Consider the following 19,685-nt stretch of genomic DNA (forward strand, 5'->3'; position numbering starts at 1 on the left):
TATTATAACCCTTCTTCACTCTATCTAAAAAAAAAAAAAACATTTGCCTTTAGTTGTACTTTAATTGAAACTAACAAAACAGTACAACATAGAAATAGATACAACATATGAAATAAAACAGAATCAGAAGAATATTTTAGGACTGCCTGCAAATCTAGTGAAATCTATAGTAAAATCTTGAATTATTTGTGATGGTATAATTTCAGAATTACACTCAAGAGTCTCTTAAGCATCATCTTTAGGTATTGCGTTGAAGAGTTCATTTGCCGGTCCTAAAACAACAGGTATTATATCTCTTTTTAAGCCTGTAAAAACCGTATATGACTCCTAAGTAAAGCTAAAGAGAGATGATGTGACCCTTTACAATAGAAGCAGTTCTTGCTCTATGACTCATGAACCATTGATACAGAAAGAAAAAACCATTTACAAGTAAACTGACCCGGAACAACAAGAGGCTTAGCTCTGAAAATAGTTTATTGCCACTTGAAACAGTCATTTAACCAACCAATTTTCTTCCTCGTTTCTTTTACACTTCGACCTCTGCAAAGGTAATTCACCCTAACACGTCCCCCTCTGCTAAAACAATACAATGGAATATGAAATTCAGTATAGCAAAAGTAACTGGCGTGAACCCTAATCTCCTACTCAGTGGAAATCTTGAGTAGAACCCCTAAAGCATACTTCGTGCAATAAATAACTAAAAATAGTGCCAGAATAAATATTTAAAGGGTCTTAGTTATATTGATTTTGCAATTTATGTTGTACACTGAACTCCATATTCAAAGGAAAACACAAATTATTGCAGTATGTGGTTAGTTGTTCATTAAAACTATTAAATCTATATTGGATCACAACTATTGTAAATACCTACATTTATTTTGATATCGGCCCCTTGTAATCCCCTGTCCAGCAGTACTAAGACTGGGAGAAGGAAGGGCAAAACTTGTAGAAAATCAGACATGCTGCATATACATGTGCTGATGGGAGGAAAGAACAGAGGGAGGAGAGGGATGAGCTCATCAGTCTGCTGCTGATTCACTGTCCAATCACAGGCTGGGGGCAGGGAGGTGACCAGGCTACAATGCCTAATTGCAGTAAAGAAAAGTCAAGTCACCAGACTTGCTCCACTTTTTTGACAGAGCTGTGTAAGTTTCTGGACTGGATGAACATGTGTAGGAATATTTGAAAGCCATACAGCTCCCGTCTATGTGCTATGTGCTTAACTGTGTTTTTAGCGGTTAGCCTAGAGTTCAGCTTTAAAGCAAACCTTTGCTGACAGAAACATAGTGACTGACATTACTCTCTTCTCATTCTGCAAATCCTAGCTGCTTGGCTGTTATGACGACCTTTTTCTTTAACCACTTAACCCCCGGAAGATTTTACCCCCTTCCTGACCAGGGGGTATTTTGCGATTCGGCACTGCGTGATTTTAACGGACAATTGCGCGGTCACGCGACGCTGTACCTAAACAAATTTGACGTCCTTTTTTTCCCACAAACAGAGCTTTCTTTTGGTGGTATTTGATCACCTGTGCGATTTTTTGATCATGCGCTATAAACAAAAAAAGAGCGTCAATTTTGCAAAAATAACAATATTTTTCACATTTTTTTATATGAAATTCCCCCCCAAAAAAATGTAAAAATCAAAATTTTTTTAACATTTTCGGCCAATTTGTTTTATGCTACCTATGTTTGGTAAAAAAAATCGCAAAAAGCGTATTTTGATTGGTTTGCGCAAAAGTTATCGCGTTTACTAACAAAGGGAAAGATTTTTGTCATTTTTGTTGTTTTTTTTTTAACGCGTAATGGCGGCGATCTGCGATTTGTTTGCGGTACTGCGACATTGCGGCGGACAGATCGGACCCTTGACTGACATTTTTGACACTTTTGGGGTTACCAGTGACATTACTGAAGTAATCAGTGCTATACATATGCACTGTTACTGCAAAGTTACACTGGTAGTGAAGGGGTTAACTTTATTTGAGAGGGAGGGGCTGTGTGTGTCCCTAGGGGCGTGATTCTAACTGAGATTGGCTGTCTGTTGAGCTGTAGAAACAGTGATCAACGGTTCTATATAGTAGAACCGTGTGATCACAGTTTCTACACAGGGGAGAATGACAGGCGGCTTGTTTACACTAGCCGCCTGACTTTCTCCCTCTGCAGCGGCGATCGCAGAGTGACCAGCGGACATCGGGTCCGCCGGTCACACGCGCGGGGGGGTCCGTGACCACGCGGGAGCGCGCCTCCGGCGGTGCGCGCTCGCTCCCTAGACCCTACCAGGCTAGCGACGTAGATCTACGTCACTTTGCCTGTGAGGGGCTGACTGCCGACGTAGATAGTCGTTAGGCAGTCGGCAAGTGGTTAAAGTGTTAATAAACTCAGGACCCTGCATTCACAATATCTGATCTCCCACAGTACACAGAACATGGAAATGCAATATTTTTTTTAGTAAATATAAACTGCTAAATACCTTTTCTCATTAGCAGTTATAGCAGTCTTGTGACTTCTATCAGTGTCTAGTTAGGGCTTGTAGGAGGAGTTTTCATTCTCCCCTGACTGCTCTATGAAGCTGCATGACCCCTGGCCCTCTGTCTGGACAGTGTTTATTGGCCCTGTGCTGATCACATACACCCTCCCAAGAAAAAAAAAAAAACATTTTTAGCAATACACACCAAATTGACCATGTGCGGAGTGCCCCCAAGGCTCTGTTCTATCAGAGATGGATTGGGGACAGTGGAAGAAGGGGCAGATCGGAGAAGACAAAATCAACTCCTTAGGTTCCACAGCGAGTATAACAAGCATGCTTTACTGCATATACAGACTGATTTTACTGTTGTGGGTTTAGTAACACTTTAACACTAACTTAGAACAAGTGTGCAGACAAGGGCTTTTAACGTGACCTTGATTTCCTGATATGCATACTTTTTCTGCCTCAGATAGTACTGTAGCCAGTGTCAGTGTACTATCCAGTGTATCAGCATACTAACCAGACAACCAATGTTTTCAGAAAGCGCTCACCAGTGGCAGCCCCCTCTATTTCAGCACATGGTTAATTTTAGAGGAACAATTCATCTACTATATGGATATCAGGCAATAAAAAAGTTCTCTTTTTATAGTTTCCTAAATAAATGTTTTGACTAAACAAAGTTATAATGGAATTAGGGATGAGCTTTGGGTTGGGGCTTACTATGAATTACCCGATGTAAATCCAACTTTAATCATGTAATCCAGGGATGTATTGTAGATCCAACATCAATTACAGTGAGAGACACCCCTGATAACCTGTTGTTACTCCCTACATTTGTTCTACCACTTCTCTTGTTGAAAATTACAAACCCGGCCAGCTGCAACAACCCTTCCCGGGGTTTCCATGCCATTTTTTACAAACATTAAAGTAGTTTCTTTTTTCCTAAATGTCACTTTTGTGGGAGTACATTGTACAATTGCATTGCAAATTGATGGACAAATTTAGGGCAACTCCCAAACACCTTATTTAACTGCTTCCGGACTGCCCGCCACAGATATACTGCGGCAGGCTGGCCCTCCGGCGCACTCCCGCCCCCACTCGGCAGCGGGGACTCAGATGCACGGGGAAGGCGGCTCCGACTGCCGCATATATACTGCGGCAGGCTGGCCCTCCGGCACACTCCCGCCCCCACTCGGCAGCGGGGACTCAGATGCACGGGGAAGGCGGCTCCGACTGCCGCCTGGCACCCGAGATGTCACTTTTGTGGGAGTACATTGTACAATTGCATTGCAAATTGATGGACAAATTTAGGGCAACTCCCAAACACCTTATTTAACTGCTTCCGGACTGCCCGCCACAGATATACTGCGGCAGGCTGGCCCTCCGGCGCACTCCCGCCCCCACTCGGCAGCGGGGACTCAGATGCACAGGGAAGGCGGCTCCGACTGCCGCCTGGCACCCGAGATCGCTCCCCATAAACTACCCCATATTACTGGACTCCTTACCTTCTCTCCTTAAAGTATAACTATCGGCAAAACTTTTATTTTTCAGTTTTGGACAGAGTGGAGAGCGATTAGAAACCCTGTCAATTTTTTTGCTGTCTGTGCCCCAGTTAACCACTTTATGACTGCCCTCTGCAGTTATACTGCGGCAGGCAGCCGCTCCTGCGCAAACCTCCGTAGGTATACGTTGATCACGCGCAGGAAGCTAGGAGGGGAGAGCGCTTGCCGCAGGCAGCTCGCTCCCACCCACGCTCGTCAGCGGGGAAGCCAATGCACGGGGCAGGCGGCTATGATTGCCGCCTGACACCCGCGATCGTTCACCGATGAGAGAGAAGAACAGTCAGCTGTTGTAAACACAGTTGACCATTCTTCTCCCTGGAATGATCACAAAGCCCATGTGATCCTTCTATAGGATCACAAGTCTCTATGATCATTTCACAAGACACGCCCCCCCACAGTTAGAAACATGCCCCTACGTACACATTTAACCCCTTGATCACCCACACTGTTAACCCCTTCCCTGCCAGTGTCATTATTACAGTAAAAGTGCATATTTATAGCACTGATTACTGTAGTAATGTCACTGGTCCCCCCAAAAGTGTCAAAAATGTCAGTTAGGGGTCCGATCTGTCCACCGCAATGTCGCAGTCCCGCAAAAAATCGCAGATAGCCGCCATTACTAGTAAAATGGCCTGGTCATTGAGGGGGAAAATCTTCTGGTACAGAAGTGGTTAAGGAAATTGTGTATTTTTTTTATTTAACGCAACATTTAAAGACTGCCTCCCTGATGAAGTTTTTTATTTTTGTTTGCATTGGTACATGTTCAAGCTACACATGATTTTTTTTTACCAAAAGCTTACAAAATGGCCTTGAAAAAGACCAGTAAAAAAAATAACAAGATTCAGATCCCATGGACCTCAATGGGGTTTATGCCCTTTTTTAGGGTTCGTGGAGTTCCCGTTGGGTTTGGCAAACAACCAGAGAACCAAACTTTGCTCAATTCACTCATCCCTTAATGGGATATATGATGAAGAACACAACAAAGAGTCAATGTTCATTGCCTTCCCCACACACCCTCCTCTTTCAGGCAGCAAGTGCTAATGCTATAGAGGTTAACCCTAAGCAGTCTAATAAATGATCTGTGTGAATTCACAGTATAATTGCAATATAACTTGATGCTACTTAACAGCCATCTAAATACTCCAAAGTCTAAACCTACCTGCCCATATTTATGCAGGTAAAATCAAAACGTCTTATTAAGGTAACATGAAAATCAAAACACTGAAGTGATTGACCCTTCATGTTTTAGGATACGACAGATTCAACAAGTAAGGAGTAAAACAAAAAATAAACTAGGACAAAAAGAAAAAGCAAAAAACACAAATCTTAATAACCTACGTTCATCGGTGCTTCGTATTGGCTGTCGCTTCTGTAGTCTTTCATCTCCAGTGCTGAACTGCCGCAAAAGCACTTTGTGCTGTCAATCAAACAAAAGTTACTTTAAACTGGTATTTATATTCCTCTTTGAAGGTGTTTGCCAAAGACACCATTAGAACTACATGATGTTTGCATGAACCCAACTATCTAAAGACCGCAATCAAATTGGGATATTACTTAAAATGCCTCAACAAAATTGGCATCCTTTGCATCCAGTCAGATTTGACCTTTATTGTTGTCAGGAAAGATAATCGGTAGAGACGAAATTTTTTGACAGACAACCTCTCTTGATGTGGAGCCAGGTAAGTGAATAGTCCACTAAACACCCCCAACAGGTCCCAACAGAAAAAGGAGGTACTCTAGACAATCTCCATAGTTTGACTATTTACTTTGTTGTACCTGTTCATTTTCCTATGACTAACGCTCATAATTATGCATTCTAATTTTGGAGCAGATAACCAAATATTGTTGAATATGTTCAATTCAGTTGGATGGGGGACCTAAAGAGGAACCAGGCAAACAGCTACACAGTTAATACAGGTTCCCTTTTCAACATATTCTACAAAATGTGGTTATCTGCTCAAAGACTAGAATTCTTATTATAAGTCCAAAGGACCTTGAATTCAGTTCAGCCAGTCTTATGATTTATATACATCTGGCATTCTGCATAGCATGGTAGACGACACATCTATTACTGGTTCAGCAATGCAACTTCTTATGGCACCTCTCTGTTTCAAGTCTACTAACTGGACAGCAAATCAGTATCACCACTTCTGTCCAATGCCCAGGAACGTAGTCAAGGAAACAATAAAGCAGAGCCAGAAAGTAGCAAAGGTGAACAATAAAACAGTAAAGCTGAACAAAGAAGGAGTAAAGCTGAGCCAGGAAGAAGCGGTTGAGTGCAGCATACGAGTGGCTGAAAAAAAAAGCAAATCCTTTGGTAGTATCCTTTGGTAAGAAAAACTGTAAGTAGATATATACTTCATGCATGTACTTGGAGATTTCTCTTTAAGGTGACCGCACATGTTACCATCTAATTTTACCAGCTATTACATTTAGACAGAATTGTGTGAACATGTAATTGTTACTACCAGGGCTTTTTTTCTCAGAAAATAGGTGCAGGAACTCAACCACAATCCCCCCCCCCCCAAAACCCCCTCCCCCGACACATACACCCTCCAAACTGCATCAAATAGTGGGTATGGTCAAATTTCAATAAAAGTGGGAGGGTCTTAAAGGGGAGTTAAATACCAGGAGTGCATTATGTACAGAGTGCAGAGTTTGGTGGGGTTACACACAGAGTGCAGAGTTCAGGGGTGCTCTATGTGCAGAGTTCGGGAGTGTGCTGCACACAGAGTGCAGAGTTCAGGGGTGCTCCATGTGCAGAGTTCGGGAGTGCACTGCACACAGAGTGCAGAGTTCAGGGGTGCACTTCACATAGAGTGCAGAGGTCAGTCTTCTTCCACAGCTGCTTACCTCTGCATTCCCCATCCACATCTCACTTTCACCCCTCTTCTTCTCAATATTTCTCCGCACACTGTGGGCGGCTCCACCTCTCTCACTTGCAGGGAGATCATTCAGTAGTAGTGTTGTCAGCATTCCCACTGCACTCCAGACACCTGCATCTCTCTTGTCCCCATCCTGCACTCAGTGGGAGACACTCAGGAGATCAGATCTGTGGAAGCTGTTGGGAAACAAGCTGTCACTTGTAAACACAGAAGCCGGTCTTCTGTATTTACATGTCTTAGTGGTGAGTAGGGAGGAGAGGGCCTGAGTCAAAGGTGGTGGAACGGAGTTCCACCAAGTTCCAGATGAAAAAAAGCCCTGGTTACTACAGTGTTATTAATGGTATTGTATAACATTTAGTTCAAAACTGTGCTTGACACAAGCCTGGCCAACTCAGACTGAGCAGATCATGATGATAAAATGTCTCATGTCTCCCTGCTGGACCTTTAATGGGATGAAAAGTCTCACTGGGAAATAGGGAAGCCTGGAAGCAAGAGGAGAGGGTGCCAAAAAAAAAAGATGTGTGTATAACTTCAGTTACCTACAAAATATCTCAAAATGTGTACAAATTTCACTTTAATGAAACAGGAAAATGGTCTCTTGTGCTGCCATGTATACAAAAAAATCTATAAAAATGTACTTACACCTCTGTCCCCCATATCCACCCCTCCCCCCCCCCCCATTCCCTATATAGTAGCTGTGATATTTGTTCAGCACAAGACCAAAAACCATATTCATTAGCATTTCAGAGCACACAGTCTCAGAATTTAGGACACGGTTCTAACATACAGTATATGTTGGTGGTGATATTATAGTTTACAGTGAATGGCGGAAAAAGTCACTAAAAAATACTAGCTGGTATTTGGTCTTACCTGCCTAAATCCTTCTTCAAACTAGGAAAATGATTTACTGTCTATTCCACCCCAAAATCCAATGTATGTACTGGTATTATGTTAGTTGGTATTTGATAATCTCTGGTCTGATGTACCTTTTTTCCTATATTGTATATAACCGCACGCTATTGAGGAAACATTTAAAAGAAAAAATATACTCACTTTCTTCTGTTTTCCATCTTCAGATCTGCAAAGTATAAATGATTGAGGTTATTTTACTGAAAACAACACACTGCAATAAAGTAATATGGATACGTTACATTGTGGGACTGGCATATTTTTAAGGTTTCATTTAGAAAATAAATGAAAAAAACCCAATGCATATATAGCTTTATATAGCTTTAGATGACACGCAGTAACAGGAATCAGAATAAGTCATCTCTAATCCACTTATAATGGATCAGGTTGCCACTCATGAACCGCCCCTATTTTGGGTTCTTTCTTTAGCTAGGGGGTATACTGATAGCACTAATGGTAATGTTCTGAAGGTATTGTTTCATGTGTTTTTGCACACCTTCATCAAAACAAACCTGACTTTGATTTCTAGTCTATGTGATGACATTGCTTGTCTAAATTTCTTGGTTTGTGCTCTACAGTCTGAAATCAGGAGGCTGTATAAGCCAGTTCATTCTGTTGCATTGCCCTGTAAAAAGCCATCTCCTCCTCAAAGACTGCGCAGGAACAGGGCAGAGTGGATACCAGCTGGGTCAGGAAAAGGTGGCTCTGAGGAAGAGGCTAAGCCTCGAAACGCGTCAGCCGTCGTCTCATTGGACTATGGACTTTCATATGGACTATTCCTGACACTGGAGCAATTGAGCCTGTTATGATCATTTTTACATCTGTGTTTGTGAGTAGCCATTTTTTACTTGTTGCATAAATAAAGCCTAATATTGAGGATAATGCGCTAGGTCGATGCGCCCTTTCTTTGTTTCTTTTTGTCAGGAAAAGTGAGACCTGTGGACCATAAACATGTAGCTTTTGGTGTGACACTGCATAACCCCTATAGTGTTCTGAGCTAGAAGCAGATACAAAGGTTGCAAACACAGCTGCTTGTGAGGTTGGCAACCCTTATTTGCATAGGAAGGAGGACCCTGAGAAAAATGCCAAAAGTAACTGTTTTATAGGAGGTTGAAAACCAGGCAAGTGTTATAGATAAGGCTCCTAAACAGAGAAGTCGTCTTCTTGTTGGTGATTCAATTGTAAGAAGTGTTTCTTTAGGAAATCATGTGGAAGTGTCAAGGAAGTTAGGGGTTTGCCTGGTGCTACTGTTAGGAGAGATAAAAGGCGTATTTTAAAAATTGTCTTAAAAGCTAGTGAAGAGTGCAATGTTGATGTTGGTTTGTCCCAGAATGATGTGCGTTCTCTACAGAAAGATTTTCAGAATCTGGGCCAGGATCCTAAACAGTTAGGGTGTACTGTTACATTTTTAAACTCTGCTATACAAAGTACTTTCTCTTGTTAAATGGGCAACAAGAGAAAGTACTTTGTATAGCAGAGTTCAATATTTGGTTAAAGTATTTGTGCAAAGCTTAAGGTTTTGGGTATGTTAGTCATGATGCTGTCCGGTGGTCTGACATTGAGCTCTACAAGAGAGATGGGCTGCATCCCCCACACAAGGGAACTGAGCTTCTTAGCATGGAATTTAGGAGTTTTTTGGACATGCATTTAAACTGATAAACGGGGGCAGAGATGTAATTGAGGACGAGCATTTCTGTCCCCAGCAGATTGAAACAAATGTGAGGGTTGGTGTTGCTAAGGACTTGGCTAATGGGGTGGTCAATTCAGTTAAAGTTTCTGGTGGTAAAAAAACAGTAAATATTAGTGTTTGTCATGTCATGTGCACTAATGTTCATAGTTTAGGCAACAAGCTTTGTGAGCTGACAGCTCTCATGCCTAGGGACAACTTGGACCTTGTTGCTATTACAAAGACATGGTTCAAGGATTTAAATGACTGGTAAATAAATATATCAGGGCACACACTATACAGGAATGAAAGAGTAGGGAAGAAGGGAGGTGGAGTTGCCATATATGTTAAAATAGTATAACACTAATATTACTTAAAAAAAAAAAAAAAAAAAAGAATTAAATACTCGAAGCCCTCTGGATCTGCCTTCCAACCAGAGAGGGATCTTCCCATAGAATTGGTGTAGGATACAGACCCCCAGGACAGACTGAACATTATGATAACTTGCTGATTGGTGAGATAACTCAAATGTTAATGAAGACAGAGGTTTTGATTATGGGCAGCTTCAATATGCCTGACATTAACTGCAATTCTCAAACTGCTATTACAAGCAGGAGAAGGTAGGGGAGGGGATGGTAGGCAATGGAAGCACTGAATGGGGTTCCTTTTAAACAGTTAGTAAAAAGCCCAACTGAAAGGTGATTATAATCTAGACCTAGTACTGACAAATGGAGATAGACTGTTTGATGTTGAGGTGGGAGAAAATGTGAGTTCTGGTGTCTTTGGTTTGATATTAAAACAAAAACTGAAAAAACATATACAAAAACAAAAGGTTTAGATTTCAAAAGGTCAAATTTGCTGAAATGGAGAAATTTCTAAAAAATGAATTGAAAGTTTGGAATAAAATGACAGGGGCAAGTAATCAGGGGGCACTGTTAAATTCTACCATCCTGGAGGCAACTACTTTATATGTCAGACAAGTTAGTAAGAATAAATGAAAGAAAAAAAACAATATGGTTCACTAATAAGGAAAGTAGGACTACGTAAGCTGATTGCAAGAAGGTGGATATATACTGAAAATTTGACGCTAACAATGTGGATGAGGGTGGTTAATGCTGACATATCCATGTATCGTATGACATATGACGCTAGGGGATCTCCCAAGAAGTTTAGGAAGATATGGTATAGATGGGTTGACTCTGCAGATACCTTAGTGGGTGAGATTGACGAATAGACTGGTGACCTTTTAGCTAGAAGAGGAGGGGGAGAGGTCTTCTGGGTTCCTAATCACTAAAGAACACGCATCAAATGGAGTACAGGGGGTGAGGGTTTTTTTTTTCATGTTCCTCACCCTTCTTCTTATTCTTATTTTTTTTTCTGTATTGTTGAAGGGGGAAGTTGCTATACCTTGGTCACGACAGGGGGATTTAGGGCTAAGTTTAGCCTGTTTAGCCTGGGTTGCCTCTTCTTCCTTGTTATGGGAAGGGGAAGGGAAAAAAAAAATCTCTTATCCGACTGAGCTTTAAAACTACGGCAAATTGACATGAGATACTACACACTTTTCTGAATATTTCATGTTCCATGTTTCTGAATCTGTATTGGCTGTATCAATGTAACCTATATGATGGAATAAGATGAACGTCATGTGCTTTGACATTCCTTGTTAGCTTATGTTGCATAACAATAAAAATGTATTTAAAAAAAAAAGGTAAGTAGGACAGTAAAAGAAAAAAAAACAGCATACAGTATAGAAGATTCAATGAAACAGGAGGTATAGCTGGCAGAGAAGAGTATAAAAATAGGCAAGCGGGGGCCAAACACATTATCAGTGCTGCCAAAGCACAGAAAGAGGAGGAAACTGCTAAATCTATTAAGAAAGGCGATAAAACCTTTTTGAGGTACACTAGTGATGGAAGGAAAAAATACAATGGGATCACTAAAATGAAAACTGGGCACAATACTTATGTTGAGGGAGATCTGGATTTAGCAAACCATTTAAACAATTACTTCTGTTCAGTCTTCTCAGAAATAAATTGCACTAACAATAACAAGTTGGGGAATCATATCGGTTCTAGTAATGAAGGTTAATTTTTAGGACTTCTAGAGACGGAGGTAGCAGAGGAACTGGCTTGGTTAAAGCTTATTAAAACAATGGGCCCCAATTGTATTCATCCCAGAGTTCTAAGAGACCTTTGAAGTTTAGTTGTTGGTGCATTAACAGATCTTTTTAATCAATCTCTTCTAACAGGAGAAATTCCCCATGATTGGCAGACAGCTAATATTGTACCTATCCACAAGAAGAGCAGCAAGGCAGAAGCTGGTAATTACAGGCCAGTGAGTTTAACAACAGTTGTAGTCAAGTTAATGGAATCACTTCTGAAAAGAAGGATCATCGAATAATAAAAAACATACAACTTGCTGGACTAAAAGCAGCAAGACTTTACTGAGGGCAGATCGTGTCAGACTAATCTGATTAAAGTTTTTGACTATATTACCAATGTTTTGGACCAGGGTGTTGCTGTGGACATAGCATATCTTGATTTCAGCAAGGCATTTGAAATAGTTCCACATAATGATATAATACAAAAGTTGTACAAGCTAGGACTTAACCCTTAGGTTCTTCAGTGGATATGCAGTTGGCTAAAGGATAGATGCTAGAGTGTGGTTGTAAATTGGGTACATTCAAAGCAGAGACCAGTCACTAGCAGTGTACCACATGGCTCCGTAATAGGTCCTGTTTTATTTAATCTCTATGTAAGTGATATAACTAAAGGGTTGTTGGGCAATGTATGTCGTTTTGCTGATGATACAAAGGTGTGCAATAGGGTTGCTATCCCTGGAGGTGTCTGTAACATGGAGCACTGCTGGAAGATTGGTCAAAGCAGTGGAGACTGCGGTTTAATGTGTCTAAGGCTCCTTTCACACTATCCGTCCGTCGGACGGATTCCGTTTTTCTCAGCGGGGGATCGAGCCGCCGATCCCCCGCTGAGCAGGAGGATGACAGCTGTGTCTCCGTGCTGTGTGCGGAGACACAGCTGTCAGTTCCCCATGCATCTCTATGGCGGGAAATCGGATGGGAACGGACCGTCGGAGCGCTGGATGGATGGAAAATAGGGTTTCCATCCGTCCAGATTTGACGGATTGGATCGGATGTCAGCGGAAATGTCTCCGCAGACATCCGATCCCCCATAGAGATGCATGGGGGGACCGCTCAGATCCTCCAAAAAACGGACAGGCGGATCTGAACGGTCCGCCTGTGTGAAAGGGGCCTTAATGTAAAATAATGCACCTAGGGAAAAGGAATCCCTTGAGAGAGTACCACATTGGGGGTACAGTGTTGGCCCGGACTACAGAAGGAAAAGATTTGGAGTATTTATTTCTGATGATTGCAAAATGAGCAAACAATGTGATCAGGCAGGGGGAATAGCAAATAGAGATCTAGAATGCCTCACGAGGGGTCACCAGCAGGAGGATGGAGGTCCTGATTACCCTATATAGATCTTTAGTGAGACCTCGTTTAGAATACTGTGTCCTGGAGACCTCACTTACAAAAAGATATTGATAAGAAAGAACAAGTCCAGAGACAGGTAACACAAATGGTGAATAGTGGGGGGGATAAAACATATCAAGAGTGACTTCAGGAACTTAAAATGTACAGTTTGGAGCAAAGAAAGGTAAAGAGGAGACTTGATTGATTTGCAACATTTAAATACATTGAGGGGGCGAATAAGGTTCAGCAGGGCAGGATTTTTAATATGAAATCAAGATCAAGAACACAGGGACATGACCTCAAACTAACTGGAGGAAAGTTCAAAACTAATTTTAGAAAGTATTATTTTACTGAAAGGGTAGTTGATGCTTGGAATAAACTTCCAGCAGAGATAATGAGACAGTCAACAGTAAATGGCCTCAAATATGCTTGGGACAAACATAGATCTATACTATAAGAAATTAACAAAAAAAAAAAAAACGGGCACTTGATGGACTACTCAGTCTTTTTTCTGCCGTCATTTTTCTATGTTTCTATGATTTCACACTGATGTAAAGGGTATCTACAGCAGTTCTGAAGACTAATACATTCTAACTTTCAAACAAATATGCAGAAATAGTCAAGATCTGATTATGGCCAGCTATTGTATGTGATCACTTTCAGTCCTGTTCTGAAAGCTGTTTGTCTTTAAAACAAACATATAACATAACTCAGGTACTTATTCAATGATCTGCTTGTGCCCACTTTTTTACAACATGACAAATCTGAGCAGTATTGAATTAATAGACTAAAAAAAACCCAAAAAAACTCTGCTCCCAAGAAGAGATAGAACCCTCTTCTCCTGTGCAGTTCATGATGAATTAGAGATGGGGGGGGGGGGGGGGGGGGCTTATTTACTAAAGGCAAACATATTGTGCAGTGCACTTTAATTGCATCTGCTCTGGATATGAGGGGAAGCTCTCCTGGCTTCTACAATCCAATCATGTAGAAACAAAAATTTTATCTAATTTACTAAGCTCTGGAGCAGGTGCACTTGCAGTGCACAGTATATTTGCCTTTAGTAAATCAACCCTATAGTCTCCCATTTGGATTTATATTAATGTTATATTATGCATAATGCAACAGAAAGAGATGGAATAAGCAAAGTTAAGAAAGAACAAAACTCCTAGGTGGACAGGGACAGGTATTATGAAAGTTTAATCTTGCTATGGAAGCATCCAAAAATATAAAATGTGACACAATGATTCACCTATAACTAAAAATATCAATGTTTTGGGGCTTGACCTTTTAAGAAAAGCCAACCGTAACTATGTTAAAAAACATCTACCTAAACAACCCTAAAAAAAAAAAAAATTCCCCAACTTTTTATTTTTTCCTTTTTCCTTAAAGGACATCTGTAGGGAAGGATGCAGGAAGTTTCCATTGCTGACCCTTCCTTATGAAAATTCTAGTCGCTTGACTGATGTTCCCACAATGGCTTTAGCATTTTCTAAATTACTAACTTGGGACAAGTATTTGGAAATTCTGCATTTATTTTTCTGATCGGTATACTTGTTCCTGGTCGGTGTCCCACAGAACTGACGGTACAGTAGACAACCAGCATTTTCAGAGGGAGCTCAATCACTGCAGCCTTTGTATTTCTTTCAATACAGCTTTCCTTTAAATATGCAAAGAAAGCTCTGTATGATTTTGTAGTATGCTTCCACTCTGAGTTTTCACATAAAGGTTAATTTTATTAGGCAATCTTTACAATCCCCCTCCTTCCACTGTGCGCAGTTCTTTAACTTATCTGCCTTAGTACTCTCCGTGGTAGAAGCTAAAACTATAAATTAATCCAAGACTTTGAAAATGTTAGGGAACGATACTGAATTCATTACATAATGAGTCCTTTATTTTCTGCAAATGGGAACTTGTGAAAAGCACTTGAATTATTTTGTCGCTATTACTTCAATAAAGTAATTGTAGAAATCAGTAAGAACAATTCTCATCTGAGATCTTATGAAGTTCCATGCTGGGGAAGTCTGCGGCAGCTGCTCGTTCGGCCAACATTCAAGAAGAACTACCAGAGGGCCACAGAAGACTTTAGGTACGTAATGTTGATTACTCATTTGAGTCCAAATGACATTATTAGCATAACCAAATAGGAATGTGCACTTGAAGTGTCTGCTCTTGGAAGGCTGCGTTTGTTTGCCACAGGAGATCAGAAAGCACATTTAGCAAAGTGTTTCTTATGATCTTAGCAGGCAATTCGATTCCATTTAATTATGTGGATTTGCAGTGGCGTTCTGTATAAAAGATATGATATCCATATAAAATGGTAACTTTTGTGAATAAACTAAATAAGCCTCTCTGTGATATCTCACTTCTGGCTTTCCTATTATGCAGAGTATGCTTGAAAAAGCGCTGGGATACCAATCAACAGCGAGAAATACTGTTAAACTAAAAAAGTTCCTCCTAAAGATGTTATGGCGGCTTAATATGTTATGGAGGGGCGTTGTTTAACGATCGGTACACTTTTGTGCAGACATTGCCGCCGAATGCAAGGCAATACATGACAACAGAAATTACACAAGTACTGGGGTATTGTTTTCATCAGGAAATCCCCTCCAGGCACATCTTCAGGCATATTTTATGGTGCAATTCTGTCTTAGAATAATTCAGTAGCCATACACTATCTTTATACTTCTAGACCCAGTATGGCTCATCGTCGTTTACATCTTTCTGATAGCTTCACATTCCAGGTCTAACTTTTCCTAGGTTCTGTAGACTGACAGTGTGACCTTTGTATGTGGCAGACACACACAGTGACATAGACATGTGTAGTGTGGCTAGTGACCCCTTTAATCTGGAAATAATTCCTCCCTGTTGTAGGGAGGAGACAGCGTCTTCAACACAGTAGCCATTTTGGCAGAGACCAAGAGTGGAAAGGAGGACTGTAATTGTCTCTCTCTGAAACACCTAGTAATGATAGAGGAGGATCTTGAATGACTACTGAGCGGCCAGGACAGTAACCCCCACCCAACAGACCAGAGGGGAAAAGACAGGGGGACCTGCTCTGTCTACAGAGGACAGGGAGTCATGTGGAGGCTAGGACTGGGAGAGAGTGGACTGCTGGGCTGCCTTATAGTTCCAGGAGCCTGGAATGTTCTTTAACCTAGCTGACTAGTGGTGCTGTACTACGCTATAGGAAACCTACAGGGAGCTGGAACCAGTGTGCATAGCTGCTATATTGGTTCCAACAAAGGCTATGCTACTGAAAGCTGCGAGTACTGTGCTGCTGTCCTGAGCCCACCACAGACTGTGTTGCTGTTCCTGCGCTACTGTTCTGTGACCACCGGAGACTGTGATGCTGTTTCTATCCTGTGACCACCAAGAGAGCTGCTATACTGCACTGACCAGAGACTGTATTGCTGTGAGGAGACTGCTGCATCATACCTGCCAGGGACTGAGCTACAGGCAGGTAATGTGCAATGCAAAGGCAGAATACTCCAAGAGAAGGGAAGGACTTATGCTGAGGACATTTTCAGATCATCTGGAGTGGTGAGAAACCTTCAGGCCATTCCTGTTATAGCTGTTCGACATTATTGCTAGTGGAGAGTCAACTTTGTACTGTTGACTCTTTCCCTTGGGATTACAGATAGTTCTCTTTGGGAGTGAGCATTACAACAGAAGATCAAGGGTCCCAACGCTGGCTAACTATACTCAGAGTATGTTGGCCAGTGGCTAAGTGAGGGCTCTTTTATCTTTAGCTAAGCTACCCAGTGATTACGGACTTTCAAAACTGCTGTGTATATCCATAGTACTAATGCATGTGTACGCTGTATTCAATGTATTATTGTTATTGCATTACAATATTGTACAGTTGCGGTCCGTTGTCTGTTCATTATTTCCTTGCTCCTCTACAGGGCTTTTACCTTACAATAAAGACAATATTAAACCACAAGTATGTTGGTAAGACTGGGTTCAGCCAGAGTGGCTTATAACAGAGAGGAAAAGAAGGACCCAGAGAGGACAGAAGTGAGTGGCTCCTCTGGCGGTATCGCTACACACGTAAACACTCAAAATTTGTAGAAGAGAGCAGGAAAAGTTCAGTGAATGGCATCGGAAAACAAACAAAACCGAAGATGCAAACAAATTACCTTTATTAGCCTTCAAAATAATTGCTATCCTTCACAGCACACTTTTGGCAATGTTCATAAAGCTTCCGGAAATTGTAAGCAAAGGCCTCCTTAGGAATCGATTGCAGAACGGCTGTCACACATTCTTGGATTGCTGTCATGTCCGCAAAACATTGTCTTGTCTTGACCTTGGATTTTTGTAGACGACTCTTTTTGGGTCCCGGGGAAAACGGTGAACCCCATTCTATCGATTGCCTCTTGGATTCTGAATCGAACTGGTAGCACCAGGTCTCATCCCCTGTGGCGATGGTTCGCAGAAAGAATGGATCCTGGTCACACATGGTAATGAAATCTCCAGAGGTTTCCATCCATTTTACTTTCTGTTCGTCTGTCAACTTGTGCAGCACAGACTGGGAACAGATCTTCTGCTTACCCAAATTTTCACAGAGGATGTGTCCTTGCTAATGCCCAATTACTCCAACATCAATCAAAGAGTCAGTTGCCGATCTCCTGCCATGATTTGTCACACTCGCTCGATCATGTCTGGGGTTCTGTTTGTCGATTGCTGACCCAAACGTGGTTCATCCTCAGTCCTTTCCTTGTAAGCCCGAAAGCATTTGAACGCATTTTCTGCTCATGGCTTCCGTCTCATATACTTGCACCAACATTTCATGCATTTCCGTTGTCATTTTCCCCAATTTGTAGCAGAATTTGATGTTCACTCGTTGCTCCATTGCACTGTAAGCCTACCTCTCACACTGACTACGTTTGACTGCCTTTTGACGTTTACTTCATCCTAGGTGGTGCTACTCGACGTCTCTGGAAAGCCATGTGCATGACTGCACACCGTGCCCATATTGCTGTTGAGACATCGGATCATTCACTGAACTTTTATGACACACTTCATAGATATTGTTGACAGTCCAGGTAAAATTTGTTGGTGACATTAGCCAAAAAGCCAGGTCAAGGTCCATAGCACATTGAAGAGCTGCAATATAAAGAACTGTACCACCAGCAGCTTTAAAACTTGCTCCCTCAATCTTCCAGTGATGAAAAGTGCCTGGGTATAATAATAGGGATCTTGCTGCTATGGCCAAAAACTGCTATGGCCAATGCTGTCTCACTAACAACTGCTCAATACCAGGTCTTCAGTTTCTGTTGTATCTGCACATGTTGATGCATTTGGATGGAACATGCTGAGATCTGTGATCATGGGCGTCTGCAGAACTTTTTTCAGGGGGGGCGTTATTTTAAGGTCACCCATGCTCAGCCCCGATGACGTCAGTCACCGCTACTCGCGTGTATTTATTTCAAGGGGAAACAGCAGAATTTAAAAAAATAAATAAATATTGATCCTGTTCCCTTAAAGCATGTTATACAGCACAGTGCTTGTGCTGTGTCATTTGGCCCCTTCTATCACATAAAATACCTGGCTGATCCTGCCTGACTTATATCCTTCCCTCTGTAAACTGACCATGATATACCATGGCTGCTTAGCCCTGAAAAAGTGGTCAGTTTACGTGCCTTCGTCATTCGCAGCCCTCCTGTCCTCTTTTATCCTCTCTCCCCCCTCCCTGCCTGTCTGCTCCTGTGTCAGTGCCGGCATCCTCCCCTCCTGCTCTAGTTTTATTTAAAGTTTCATATCCTGTTTACAGTCGGTTTAATAATCCTGTGTGTCCCTGTGTCTGTGTTTTATAAAAATAAGCCGTTCTTTTCCAGTTTTCAGAGCGCCGGTCGCCGCTCACGTTACCCGCTGCCTCTCTCCTGCTCTCCTCCTCCCCTCCTGACTGATGTCAGCGAGGAATCCTCGGCCCCGCCCACTGCAAGCAGCTGTCAGACAGGGAGAGTATAGAGCCAATCGGTGCTCTGAAAACTGGTAAAGAACAGCTTATTTTTTTAAAACACAGACAACGGGGCACAGGGTTATTAAACAGACCAGACAGGATTGTAAAAAGTGGCTTAAGAACCACTTTAAAGGGGAAGTTGAGATTCCAGGGGGGCCTTGCAACCCCCTCCCCCCCCTTGCAGATGCCCATGTCTGTGATGCGCTTTGTTGCTATTGCAATTTTGTGAGTATAATACTTACCGTGTTTTTATACAATAAACTATTTGTCTCAGGATAATGCACTAGGTCAGTGCGCCCTCTGTGTGTTTTGTATGGTTGCAGTGTTGTAGACTTCCCCAAGTCTTAGAGGGCAGCAAGATCGTGGTTACCCGCTTTCAAGAGTAATGCAGATCTAAGCATATCCATCTGGAGGGGCCATCTTCTTAAGCGCAGGAGGCATTGTGTGTGTGACTGTTTCAACAACTGTGCCATTCTATTGTACATGTCTTCCCTCCAGCTTTTTCTATAACTCTTCCTAAGCCAGAGAGGTAGAGTCCAGGGTCCCAGTACCTTCAAAACTGGCATGCTTAAAGTGGGTGGTGCTAACTTACACATGGTTGCCAAAGATATCTGCACCTAGTTTATGCCAACAGAAACACAACCCATTACTGATTACATTTTAACTTGGAAGAGGTTTTCTAGGTTGTACAGAACAAACTTTAATGAGTGTCAGGAGTTAGGCGAATTCTTCACACTCATAATAG

General features: G+C 41.8%; 1 protein-coding gene across 1 annotated transcript in view; it reads right to left on the minus strand.

Annotated features, from left to right (window-relative positions):
- Positions 1–19,685, minus strand: part of RAPGEF4 (Rap guanine nucleotide exchange factor 4) — a 480,844-nt gene that overhangs the window by 97,645 nt on the left and 363,514 nt on the right. The window contains exons 20-21 of the mRNA XM_082260932.1: positions 7,967–7,991; positions 5,367–5,445 (exon numbers count right to left, since the gene is read on the minus strand). Of these exons, the coding sequence (XP_082117058.1) occupies positions 5,367–5,445; positions 7,967–7,991 (104 nt within the window). The remainder of the gene's footprint in view (positions 1–5,366; positions 5,446–7,966; positions 7,992–19,685) is intronic.

This window comes from Pelophylax lessonae (assembly GCF_965119305.1).
Source record: "Pelophylax lessonae genome assembly, chromosome: 6".
In the NCBI taxonomy this organism is placed as follows: domain Eukaryota; kingdom Metazoa; phylum Chordata; class Amphibia; order Anura; family Ranidae; genus Pelophylax; species Pelophylax lessonae.